This window comes from Poecilia latipinna, unplaced genomic scaffold (genome assembly GCF_001443285.1).
Source record: "Poecilia latipinna isolate Pla-1442-1.1 unplaced genomic scaffold, P_latipinna-1.0 Scaffold141, whole genome shotgun sequence".
NCBI classification, from domain to species: Eukaryota; Metazoa; Chordata; class Actinopteri; order Cyprinodontiformes; family Poeciliidae; genus Poecilia; species Poecilia latipinna.
The window spans coordinates 795,244-807,201 of NW_015112757.1; the positions used below are offsets into that span (position 1 = coordinate 795,244).

The following is an 11,958-nucleotide window of genomic DNA, read 5'->3' on the forward strand; positions in this document are numbered from 1 at the left end:
AGTATCTCAAAATGTAATTACATTTTTTTTTTTTGGCCTAGAAGGAATCAGCCCAATTTAAGTTTTATACAAACAGCAAAAGTAAACCCTGGATTTTAATGTTTCCTACAAGTATAAATCATTTTAGCAGCAGAGAAAATGCTGCTGCATTCCTTTGCAATGCACTTAATAAAGACAATTTGAACAATGTTGTCCTGTGCTATTCAGCTTGTAAAATATGCTAGTAAAATATTGCTAGCATATTTTACTAGCATGTAGTAGCTAGTATGCTAGCATATAGTGGCTAGCATACTATATGCTAGCAATTTAAATAAGTAGAAACGCAACGTCTAACAAAATAAGAAAGGTAACAAACACCCAAAAAGACATACATATGTACAATTATCTGACAATAAACAAAAATTTTAATTTTACTTTAAAATTTAATAGGACAACTGTACCAGCTGTGAATGATATTGTGTACAGCTCTACTGCGGGTTTATTAAAGCCACGACGATTTTATTCACATTTATATTAAATTCACAGCTTTAAAATGTGCAGCACAAAGAACAAAATGAACTTAAATGAATATATTGACAGTCATTATGCAGGATGAACAAAGAGCTCGTTAAGTGTTTAATTAAATAAATGCCTTCTAAGTACATTTGCATCATTTTCACTACTAAATCAAATGTTGTCGAGGAGAAAAATTATTGAACAATAAATGGTAGAAATGGAATATGTTCAACATCCATGTGTTGAAAATTTACAAAAGAGCTTTTGGAACCGTTGCTATGAACTTGCTCTGCATCACATGCCGGGGCTCAGTGTGAAACCTATAAATAACCAAACCCATATCTAGATTTGAGAGTAAAGTGGGTTTCGCATGACAGGTTTTTTTTTTTTTTTCTGTAATACTCTTTCTCTCCCGTCTGCTGTCGCTCATCTCTGGTCTCGGTGGCGTTACAGGAAGCTCTCTGTGACTGGTTGATGAGCTGCTTCCTGTTTTGAAGCGGTTTTGAAGGCTTGTCTTGCCATGTGTGAGAAAACACAGAACGTCTGTGATGCAGACGTCTCGTGCAAAGAATGGGCGGGAATGAAACCTGAGTTATGTCTGTGAATGGAGAATGATCTTGGTTGTGTTTTTTTTGTTGTTGTTATTATAACTTCTGCTTTCGCGTTGAAGTGGGAAAATAAAAATGATTTCACTCTGTTCAAACTGTTTGCTGGCGAATGGTTGACCTTTAATCTCATCTAGTGAGGGTTATTTATTCAGACCAAGAGACGGTGTCGTGCGTTTGAGCTTTCTCACTTTCAGGATGTTTTTTTTTTTTTTTTTTTTTTAAAGTTGTAGTTTCAACTGAGGTTACCATAAGGGCCGTGTCTGATACCTGAATCCTGACTGCCAAGTGCAGCAGACATGGGGTCAGCAGGACATATACCCTGCGTCAAAAATACGGTATTACACAATAATACACACAGTTAACAAAAAGTTTAGAAAAGGATAGTTCAGTTATTCTTGATCTGAAAAACTAATTTTAGAATAGGCACTCACTAATTTTGTCACATGTCTTTAAGTGCTTATTGCACAGGATATTCAATACTCTTTATAGTACAGCCTGTTCATATTACCTGGTTAATTAATTAATTTAGTTTTGCAAAAGGGTGTGAATCAGACATGCTGCTCCCATCTTGTAGAGTGAAAGTAGTGTTACCTTAATGTGGCGTACAGGCAGTGCTTTGTTGGATCTTTAGGCTAAACGAGATAGCATTTTATCACACCTAAATCAAATTGGTTAAATCTGATTAGTTTGACCACATTTATGCATGTAAACTGGATCTGTTTTAAGTCCAATGAATTTAAATAATCTAATTGCCTGACATCCATCAAACTCCATGATTTTTACTCCATGTAATATTTCCAAGCTGCCAAATTTGACTTTACAATAAAGCAAGGCAAAGGTGCAGAAGCTTTCTTTTAGCCAGCTGGCAACAGGTGGGGGTGGGGCTGAAATGGATCCCCCCCTATGCTCCGTACAGTTGTATTCTGAAACGTGTAATCGATTCGACCTGAAGCAGAACGGCATGATGGAACATTATTGCGGTTTGGAAACGGCGTCTTCTTGTAGCGTTGATGCACACTGATACCCAAAGCCGGCTCACATCTTGGCAGCTTGTTTAGAAATCGTATCCTTTACCTCTGCAGGATTTCCATCCTATTACTTATTAATGCAGGACAGTGTGTAACCCACTTGTCAGATGGTTGGACACCGCCGGAGATGGAATTACTTGTGCTGTTTTTCTGCTGGGTAATGAATGCTTGGTAATGGAGCCACAGAGGTGGCGTTCTTCAAAATGCACGCGAAGAGGAGCCGTGGATTAAAACTGACCTTAATCTCCCTCTTGCCAGCAACGCAGAACTGAAAAATGAAAAAATGGAAATTAAAAAATATTTGAATGGTGGTGGAGCCGTAAAAACTATGTAGAGGTTTGTGATTTTAATTCGAATGGGAGTTTTCCCTCCGATTATTATGTGGCTTAAAATTAAGTGGGGCTAACTTGTTAAAATTAAGTGGGGCTAATTTGCAGAGCATCACCCCGATTAGCTTTTCACACGTCTCTTTAAATTACTCTTGTACTTTTTTTCCCCCCCTACTTTAGAGCAGAAATTAGAAGTGCTGCTGAGGCACTCTGGCAGGATTTTTAACGAGCTGAAAACCCATCGGCTCGTTTACGGGTCGTGGCTTCACATTGCTAATGTGTTAATGCGAGGCTTGTTTTGGGTTCGGAGAGTTGGAAAGTGACAGAATCCCTCCTCCTCTCCATCGCGCCTCAATTAAATTGGCGGGTGGAGGAGGGAGAGGGGATCCTCAGCTCCAGCCTGTCTGTCTCTCCATCACACCCTAAAGGCCCAGGCAGGTATATATTTAGAGTGCAGTCGTCACACTGAACCCTCTAAATGTTGGGAGCGCTTCTCCTTTGCAAAGGTTCAATTAACTGTGTGAGAATCAGTGATGCTGCTGGGCTGCCGTTCCCTCTGTTTTTTTTGGGGGAGAAGAGTCTCGTCCTTCTCATCTTAATTCACGTCCTTCAGATGAAAAGCGGCTCTGACCCACCCCTCTCCTCTTTTTATCTGTTGTCTCTTGTAGCCTTTCACATCCCCTCATGCTTCTTTCATATTAACATCTCTCTCATGTCTCTTTTATTTTGTTTTTACATGAAAGGCACAAGTGTTCTCGAGGTGAATATGAAGCCCTATTTGAATGAAACCAGAGTTATGATGATGATGAGGGTGCCGCCGAGTGTCCACAGATGTTTACCCTAAACAGGAGAACGCATTAGGCTGATTTATGCTGGTCTCGTTCGCCTCCTCAAAAAGTAGAGCGACGTGTCAGATCGTCAACCGGCGACTTGTCGAGTAACCCAGATGTTTAGATTAAAAAAGTCACTGTTTTTCTTTTTCTGGGTCGGCATAACGCTTGCAATGTTTTGCATCCCTCCGAATCCATGGGAAGCAAAAATGTAGCAAAGAATTCACTTGATTGCAATGAAACTTAAACATTTTCTGGCAGATTTCAGTCTGTGTGATCGCCTCTGAGTTCTTGTCAGGAAGAATGGGCCAAAATTTCACCAAATTAATTATGGGAAGGTTAAGGGAGGTATCTAAAAATATTATTGCTTAAAAGGACCATTCTAGCAAATTTGTCAGCTTCTGAATTGAGGTTAAAATATATATTTTTGATAAATCACTTGCTGGCATCTAGCAAATGAAAAATTTCCTAGTCCTAACTAACCTAATACAGAAAAACAAAAGTTTTTAGTGCATATAAACATGTCATCTAATTTCAGGTGTTCCACTTAGGGGGAAAAAAAAAACATTTAAGGGAATGTGTAGGAGCGCTAAAAGTGATACAAATCAGAATGTAACTGATTCTAGTTCCTTTTTATTTAAATTTTGGTCTTTCGAAAAGCCTTAGTGAACCACATTTTTGCAGTGAAAGAGCGGTTCTGTGTTTTGCTACACCCTGTCCTACCTGCTCTCCCGATGTAATTACATTACCCTGCTTATCCAGTCTCAAACTAACTCTACTTAGCACTTTGATTTGATTACTTCTGGACAAATGCAGCCGCAATTAAATAATTTTTGCCCACATACTACATGCTCTTATCCGTTAGCGCGGGGCTCTTTGCGTGGGCGATGTCTATTAAGTCGATAAATCAAAAGGACGAGCTGTGATGGCGAGCCCGGATAAACGGATTGAGCGTCGTCGTGGATGGGGCAGAATTAGAATGCTGCGGCCTGCTGCCTCCCGTCTAGTCAGGTTTGATTAATGGACTAGTTTTGAAGGGCAAGGGCAAATGAAGGCTTTTAGCATGGCATTAGAAAAAAACACAAAAAAAACAATAACAGACCGGCATGAGAAAGCCAAATAATCTGTATGCTTGTATAAGCTCGTGGTTTTTAATCCCTTGAACTCCATTGTGTGGTTTAAAAATGTCATAAATAGGATGGGAATAGTCTTTAAAGTAATGACTGATTGTCTTGATGTCTCTGTTTAGGCAAAAAATTTTCATAAACTTATTGCCATATCTCCTCCCCTGCTTGTCCCATCCTTTCATCCCTCCCTCCTTCCTGTTCAGGATGGCTCACGTGCCGGTCGGGAGAAAAAGAAGACTGTGTCCTTCAGCAGCAGCCTGGCGGAGAAGAAGATCAGCAGCGCTGCCGGGTGTATCCACTCCATGGTGCGTCTGCAGCTGTGTGACCTTCCGAAAAAAAATAAAAAAATAAACAAGAGTTACACGACTGTACATGAAATATTTAATGTTCCACACACGCATCAAGGGCTTTCCGTTTTGTCAAACACCCGACAGAGCTTGTCAACAGAGTTTGGGAGCTCATGTGAGTGACGGTCGCTTTCATGTCCCGTCTTCCAGGTCGAAGGCAGCGAGCTGAAAAAAATCCGCCCCAACTCTCGTGTATATCAGCGTTACTACCTTCTGGACGCGGGCCTGCAGGCTCTGTTCTGGGAGCCGTCCAAGAAGGAGTCGGACAAAGCGCGGATCTTTCTCGACTCGATACGCGAGGTGAGTTTGTTTTGCTCAGAGTGCAGCAACAGATCATCGGACCATCAGAGCAGCCCTCCCTGGCCTTTCCTTTATACGTGACCTTTGACTGTTTTTCAAGCTTCAGAGATATTTACAACCTTTTTGAGGGCAGCAGTTATTTTGGTTTATATGGCGTCTGACGTGAGGTTTTATGAATCACAAATTCCAGGTCCGGACAGGTCGTAACACGGAAACCTTCCGCACCAGTGGAGTTTATGAGCAAATTTCGGAGGACTGTGCATTTTCCATCATCTACGGAGAGATGTACGAGAGCTTGGACCTGGTGGCCAACTCTGCTGAAGTGGCGAACATTTGGGTGACTGGTCTAAGGTAAGGCAAGACGGACAACTGAAAGCAGATTTGGCACTTAAACTGTACAAAACTCATCGATAAACTTACTATGTAAGCCTCAAGGTTTGTGAGACATAAAGTGGACTTTGAAGGTTCTGAAATGAAAAAAGTCATTTCAGAACCTTCAATGTATCAAATAGTTTAGAATTCCAAAGGGAAAGTTTGGCACAAAACCACCACTGAGCATCTCCAGAAAAATACCACAACGAAATATGGCCATGAATGCATCATGCTCTGGGATTATTTTCAGATGGAACAAGGCTTTTAGTCGAGGTGGTTAAAATCGGGAACTAAATGCAACTAAATGAGTCATTTTTGACCCAAAATCTTCAGGTGATTGGACAAATGTCAGAACCTCGGAGGAACTGTATCTTTCGAGAAATCAGAAAGTAGTCTGCAGAAAGGACAAAAGACAATCTACAGTGGATGAACAGTCTCTGAAGGTTGTGTCTCATCGAGTAAACTATATCAGAAATGAGTAAAAAAAAAAAAAAAAGTCTCATTAGAGAACCGACTCAAGATATGTGCATACTGCTGCATGTTCTAGGGTTTGGCTTGCTTTTTCCAGTGGGTCAAATCAGGAGTTTTGGTGGGTTACTCTACTGGCCTATTCGTCTGAATTTTGCCTGTTTTAAAAGCCACTGCCATTGATCAAGATTGGCATTCAAGCAAATTCTCAGCCACGCGTCTCTTGGAAAGTTGGGGGTGGTGGGGGGGGGGATTGTTTGTTTTCCTGAAAACAAAGTAATGTCTCCTGTTAGATAATCGGCGCTCTTCCATCTCTTATCTGCTTCTAGGTATCTCATGCAGTACGGCAGACACGCCCTCGACATACTGGCCAACAGTCAGGACAGCCTTCGCCTTCACTGGCTGGAGCAGTTGTTTTCCTCTGCCGCCGATCAAAATAAACAGGAAGTCATCGAGGAGGGGATTCCCTTGCAGTCGGCTGTTAAGTTGGTACAAAGCGTGAATCCTGGAGTGAGCAGCGGTAAAGTGGAGCACAGGTTTAAGGAGATCCAGAGACTCCGGGAGAAGACGGGCAATGAATCGGGCTCTAAAGACCACGCCGAAAACGAAAAGCCGTCGGCGAGAAAGGAGCAAGTGACCAAGCAGGAGTTCATTGAGGTCTTCCATGACTTTTGCACCCGTCCAGAGATCTACTTTCTGCTGGTGCAGTTCTCCAGTAACAAAGAGTACCTGGATGCAAAGGACCTGATGAGGTTCATAGAAGCTGAGCAGGGCGTGGCACAAGTGGGTAACATGAAACGATGCATAATTTCAGAAAACAGGTCAAATGTAAAAATGTTCCTTTTTCTTGGATGACAAGCTCTTGGTCTAAGACTTTTATTCCTCCTTGTAGTCTGTAATTTCTCCATTTATTTCTCGGTCTTAATTTTTTTCTCCATCCAGGTGAGTGAGGAAATGAGTCTGCAACTCATCCAGGCCCACGAGCCGTCAGAAGAGGGTCGGCAGCAGGGACACCTGTCACTGGACGGCTTCACCAGCTACCTCACTTCGTCAGAGTGCCACCTGTTCGACCGGGAGCATGACGCCATTTGTCAAGACATGTCCCAGCCTTTGTCTCACTACTACATCAACTCCTCCCACAACACCTACCTCATCGAGGACCAGTTTCGAGGTCCCTCCGATAAATCCGGTTACATCCGTGCCCTGAAGATGGGCTGCCGCTGCGTGGAGGTGGACGTTTGGGACGGCCCCGACGGGGAGCCGGTGGTGTGCACGGGTCACAGCCTTTCCCGTCCACTGGCTCTGCATTCTGTGTTGGAGGCAATTGCAAAGTTTGCGTTTGTGGCGTCGGAGTACCCGTTAATTCTCTGTGTTGAAAATCACTGTTCGCTGCAACAGCAAAAAGTTTTGCTGCAGCATCTCACAAGGATATTGGGGGATAAACTGTATAGAGATCTACCAGCTGAAGGGGCTTTGTACCTACCGTCGCCAGAGGAACTAAGACATCGAATCCTGCTGAAGGGTAAAAAGCTCGGGCCAGATTCAGATGGGGAGGTGAGCGAGGAAGATGAAGGAGCAGAAATGAGCCAAAGGATAAAAGTGGTAAATGCTGGCGGAACCGAGAAGGACGTTGTGCAAAAAAGTGTCTCTCTCACATCTGTCCCTCAGTCCAACATGCCTCATCCTTCCCCCAAACGTTTCCAGCTGTTGCGGGAACTGTCCGACTTGGTAACTCTATGTCATTCAGTTGGCTTTAAAGATTTTAAAACTTCCTCTAAGGCTCAAAAGCCTTGGGAACTGTGCTCTTTCCACGAGTCCCTGGCTTTGCGTCTGGCTGGCGACAGCCCTGGGGACTTCGTCAATCACAACAAGCATTTCTTGTCTCGAGTCTACCCCAATCCCATGCGCATTGACTCGAGCAATATGAATCCCCAGGACCTGTGGAAGTGCGGCTGTCAGATTGTGTCAATGAATTTTCAGACGGCAGGACTGATGATGGACCTGAACACGGCCTGGTTCCGGCAGAACGGGAGCTGCGGTTACGTGCTGCGTCCGGCCATCATGCGGCAGGAAGTGTCTTACTTCAGCGCTGACACCAAAGACACTGTACCGGGCGTGTCGCCACAGCTGCTGCATGTAAAGGTAGAGCATAAATCATTAAATAATAAATTATTATTATGTGCTGGAAATGATTGAGATGCTAGCATCCAGTTTCAAAACATTGGCAAATTTGTTGATCAAACTACATTAAAAGTAACAAATATTAGGGAACTTGAATAAGAGCTAGGGTGTGCTTGACAGTCAAAGTATGAACTTTACAGACTGTATCAATTTCAGTTGCATTATTATAACATTGTATGTTTGTAATGGATAACAGTGTTAACTTTCTGGAAATTACAGGGGAATTTCCTGAAACTTACAGATTACTTTTCAGAAATGCTTATGGAACCCTACAGGGTACTTTTCTGTACTTTTATGAGGTAGTTTTTCATAAGTTATTTGTACGTTTGGACACCTGTCTTTTTAAAGTAACCTCAAAGTTCAGGTGTGTGCAAAAACACAAGCCACTTTGTCCTCTAAACTAATAAGTTACAGGAAAGTAACGTGCACATTCCTGATGGTACCATGTTACGAGTTACCTAATAAAACAATTAAAGTGAACGGTAAGTTATAGAAACTATTCCCAAAATTCTGGAAAGCACCACAGAGAATTTGAGTCGCTTGATGATGCAACTTAATTTCCAAAAGTATCATTTCAAGTTCAAGGAGCGTTACCTCTAAGCTCTGGAAAGACTCACTGGAGTTCAGAAAATGGTCACTTTGTAAATCATCTCATATTACAGCTTGATGTCTAGAAATGATGACTGTAATTTCCAAAACGCTTATCTAATTAAAAGTAAACCTAAAATGTCAGATGGTAATAATTTAAGGAGAAATTACCAAGTTAAAAGTCAGTTCTTCTCTTTGCCAACCCTGTCAAAAGTTACTAGTCAGTTCCAGGATTGTAATTGTAATCTTCTAGTTCTAGAAAGTCCCATGTTACAACTCACCTCGTTGTAGGTAAAGAATGGGCTGCGTATGTGTTGCTACCATGTGGGCACTAAAAATGATTGGTGTTTTTCTTCCAGGTGATCAGTGGCCAGAATCTGCCCAAACCAAAAGGTTCTGGGGCCAAAGGGGACGTTGTAGACCCATACGTGTACGTGGAGATCCATGGCATCCCAGCCGACTGCAGCGAGCGCCGCACCAGGACGGTGAGGCAGAACGGGGACAACCCCATCTTTGACGAGAGCTTCGAGTTCCAGATCAACTTGCCAGAGCTTGCCATGGTTCGTTTTGTGGTGTTGGACGATGACTTCATTGGGGATGAATTCATAGGTCAGTGTGCTGGGTCTATTATTGGAAAAGGAAATCTCTTAATTGTTCATATCCGTACAGCAAACAAAGAGGGTTTTTTTTTTTTTTTGGGTGGAATGTGATCTAGTACAAAAAGGTTTTATTAGTGCACATAAAACAGGATGTGATGCAACCAGATGTGGAAATACCTGTTTCCGGTGGCAGTACTGTGGGAAATGTTATTGTTGTTGTTGTGTAGATGTCACAACCACAATACGTCCAACATGCTATGTGAACAGAAAGAAACATTCAGGTTAGCAATGACCAGCTTTTGCTTTGTGACGCTGCAATTAAAGTAGTTCTCAACCACTGCAGGCCAGTATACTATACCACTGGAGTGCCTCCAACCTGGCTACCGACACGTGCCCCTCCAGTCCCTCACTGGGGAGGACCTTCCACACGCCAAGTTGTTTGTACATGTGGCCCTCACAAACCGGAGAGGAGGTGGAAAACCTTACAAAAGAGGCCTCTCGGTACGAAAGACTCGAAAAGGGAGGGAGTACACAGCTCTGAGGGACTTGGGAGTTCGGACTGTCGACGAGGTTTTCAAGATGGCCGCCCCTCTTCTGAGAGAAGCGGCAGACTTGAGAGGTAACATGCAGGTGAGGAAACAATTCATGGAATATGTGCTTCAATGTAAGGCTTAGATAAAACATCTCAACAAATGTACAGACTGCTTGTTATCTGTAGAGCGGTATTTCTGACATAATGGAGTGTTGAAGATATGTTTCAGATTAACAGAAAAAAAAAAAAGAGAACAAAGGTCGGCTGATAGCAGAGGAGTCCTAAAGACTGGTGTGACTGGATTCCAAAAAGGTTTTATTTAGGAAATCTTCAATATCAATCTTCATCTCGCATCTTTCAGTTTTGTGGAAAGCAGCAAGCAGTGGAAGCTTTTCAGCAAAATCTATGTGCAGAAAGCCGTGTAGATAACGTGAACTATCTGACCCTTTTTACTTCTACTCAACAAAGCAAGTTAATATCATTTTAAGACTTGGTCATAAATGGATTTGAAAATAATAAGAAATTGGAACAAACTACAGGAAGAAGCTTTAAATACCAGAGGCCCCTGAGTCCAATTTCAATTCAGATGAACTGGAAGGGCCTCACTTGGAAGATTTCCTGTCCATGTGACTCTGCTAATCAAGTCACCTCTGCTCACTTTTTTTTTTTAATCAAAGCTTAACCACTTATAATTTAAGCAGAGTCTGACAATGGCATAATTTGCAGTGAAATTAGATTACGTCTTTCTGCCAAATCAAACACTAGCCAACATCAGCATTGGCGTCAACACCACCCGAAAGCAAAACGTGGAACGTAATGACCTCGTGTGTCCCTGTAGAAGATTTACACCAGTCGGGCTTTTAATGGCCGACGCAGATTTCCGGTCTGTCTTTAGGTTTTTCAGATTTTCTTTCTGAAGACTGTAAAACTTACAAACTAATTCGAGTAAGTGTTCTCTTAAATCAGCCATGAAATGTGGCAAACATTAATCGATGTGTTACAGATCTCCATCGGTCAGAGCCGATGAAGGTCAAAGTGGCCAGTTGTTAGTTCTGCGCCATTTAAAGCGAAGCCACAGTTTGTCCACTGCGAACCAGTCGGTTTCTTTAATCTTGCCTTTAGCTTCGGCTTTACTCCACCATTAATCACTTCAATACACTCATAAACACATACAGTTCAGTTTGGTAATTATTCAGCAGAATCAATATTCACTCCAGTGTGAAATATTATTCAATATTCCTTTTCAAAACGTACTTCATGAGCCAGTCAGTCGGTTTGGTCTGTAAGTGCCTGTATTAATTATGCCAAGTAAACTGTCACTAATACGAGATTGCCGGTGTTCACGCCGTTCGGTTTCTTTCGAACCTCCGCAACACTGCTGCGGCAGGAGAATAAATGATTTCTGAAAGGAAAGACAAACTGCTTTGTGGAGAAAATAAATCAAGTCGGTAACGGGAAGGAGGGGAAAAAAAATCTCACAATTATCCCGGGTTTATTTGTTTTGATACTTTCTACAAATTATGTTGAGTTTCTGTCAGCCCACAGAAATACAACTGAAACCAGATGTTTACGTGTGAAACGTATCACACACTTGTGATATTTATATCAGGCTAAAAATGTCTTCTTTTTTTTCCCCTTTTTTTTTTTAGATCAAATAGGATACAAAATTATTTATATTCTCTAAATACTTAAATAATAAGACTTTTTTTGTTGTTTTTTTTCTCAGAACTCCGTTGCAGTATTCAGGGAGCTGTGTGGGGTGTCGGCTGTGGCCAACCTCATGCAGTGTGTGCTGGCCCTGGGCTCCAGAGTGTCGGGCCCAGAGGGGACCCCGTTACTGCTGTTTGACCTGAGAGATGGCTACCCCACGCTGGAGCCCCAGGGGCCCCTGCCGGACGTCCTGCGCCGAGTCGTCTCTACGTACGATACGGTGAGGAAAGAATGAAACTTGGAAAACGTGTGATCAGAAATGAAAGGGGGAAAAAAAGCAAATGACAAGAAATGGCATGCGAGTCGCATCCCTCCCCTCTGACTCTTTGACCCGACAATCAAACGCTTCCTTTTTGAGGCAGCTAGCTTCGAAGTACAAAGTGAGCTTTCATTGTCGCGTCGCAGACAACACCCACCACCCTCCGTTTGTCTTCAGCTTGCCGG

General features: G+C 42.5%; 1 protein-coding gene across 1 annotated transcript in view; it reads left to right on the forward strand.

Moving 5' to 3' along the window:
• The window catches only part of LOC106945387 (inactive phospholipase C-like protein 2), a 28,199-nt gene extending 16,415 nt beyond the window's left edge, over positions 1-11,784 (forward strand). Inside the window, exons 2-9 of the mRNA XM_015029032.1 lie at positions 4,621-4,722; positions 4,915-5,064; positions 5,255-5,415; positions 6,234-6,687; positions 6,847-8,046; positions 9,033-9,282; positions 9,616-9,902; positions 11,531-11,784. Coding sequence (XP_014884518.1) covers positions 4,621-4,722; positions 4,915-5,064; positions 5,255-5,415; positions 6,234-6,687; positions 6,847-8,046; positions 9,033-9,282; positions 9,616-9,902; positions 11,531-11,749 — 2,823 coding nt within the window. The 3' untranslated portion in view covers positions 11,750-11,784. The remainder of the gene's footprint in view (positions 1-4,620; positions 4,723-4,914; positions 5,065-5,254; positions 5,416-6,233; positions 6,688-6,846; positions 8,047-9,032; positions 9,283-9,615; positions 9,903-11,530) is intronic.
• Positions 11,785-11,958: the final 174 nt, after the last annotated feature.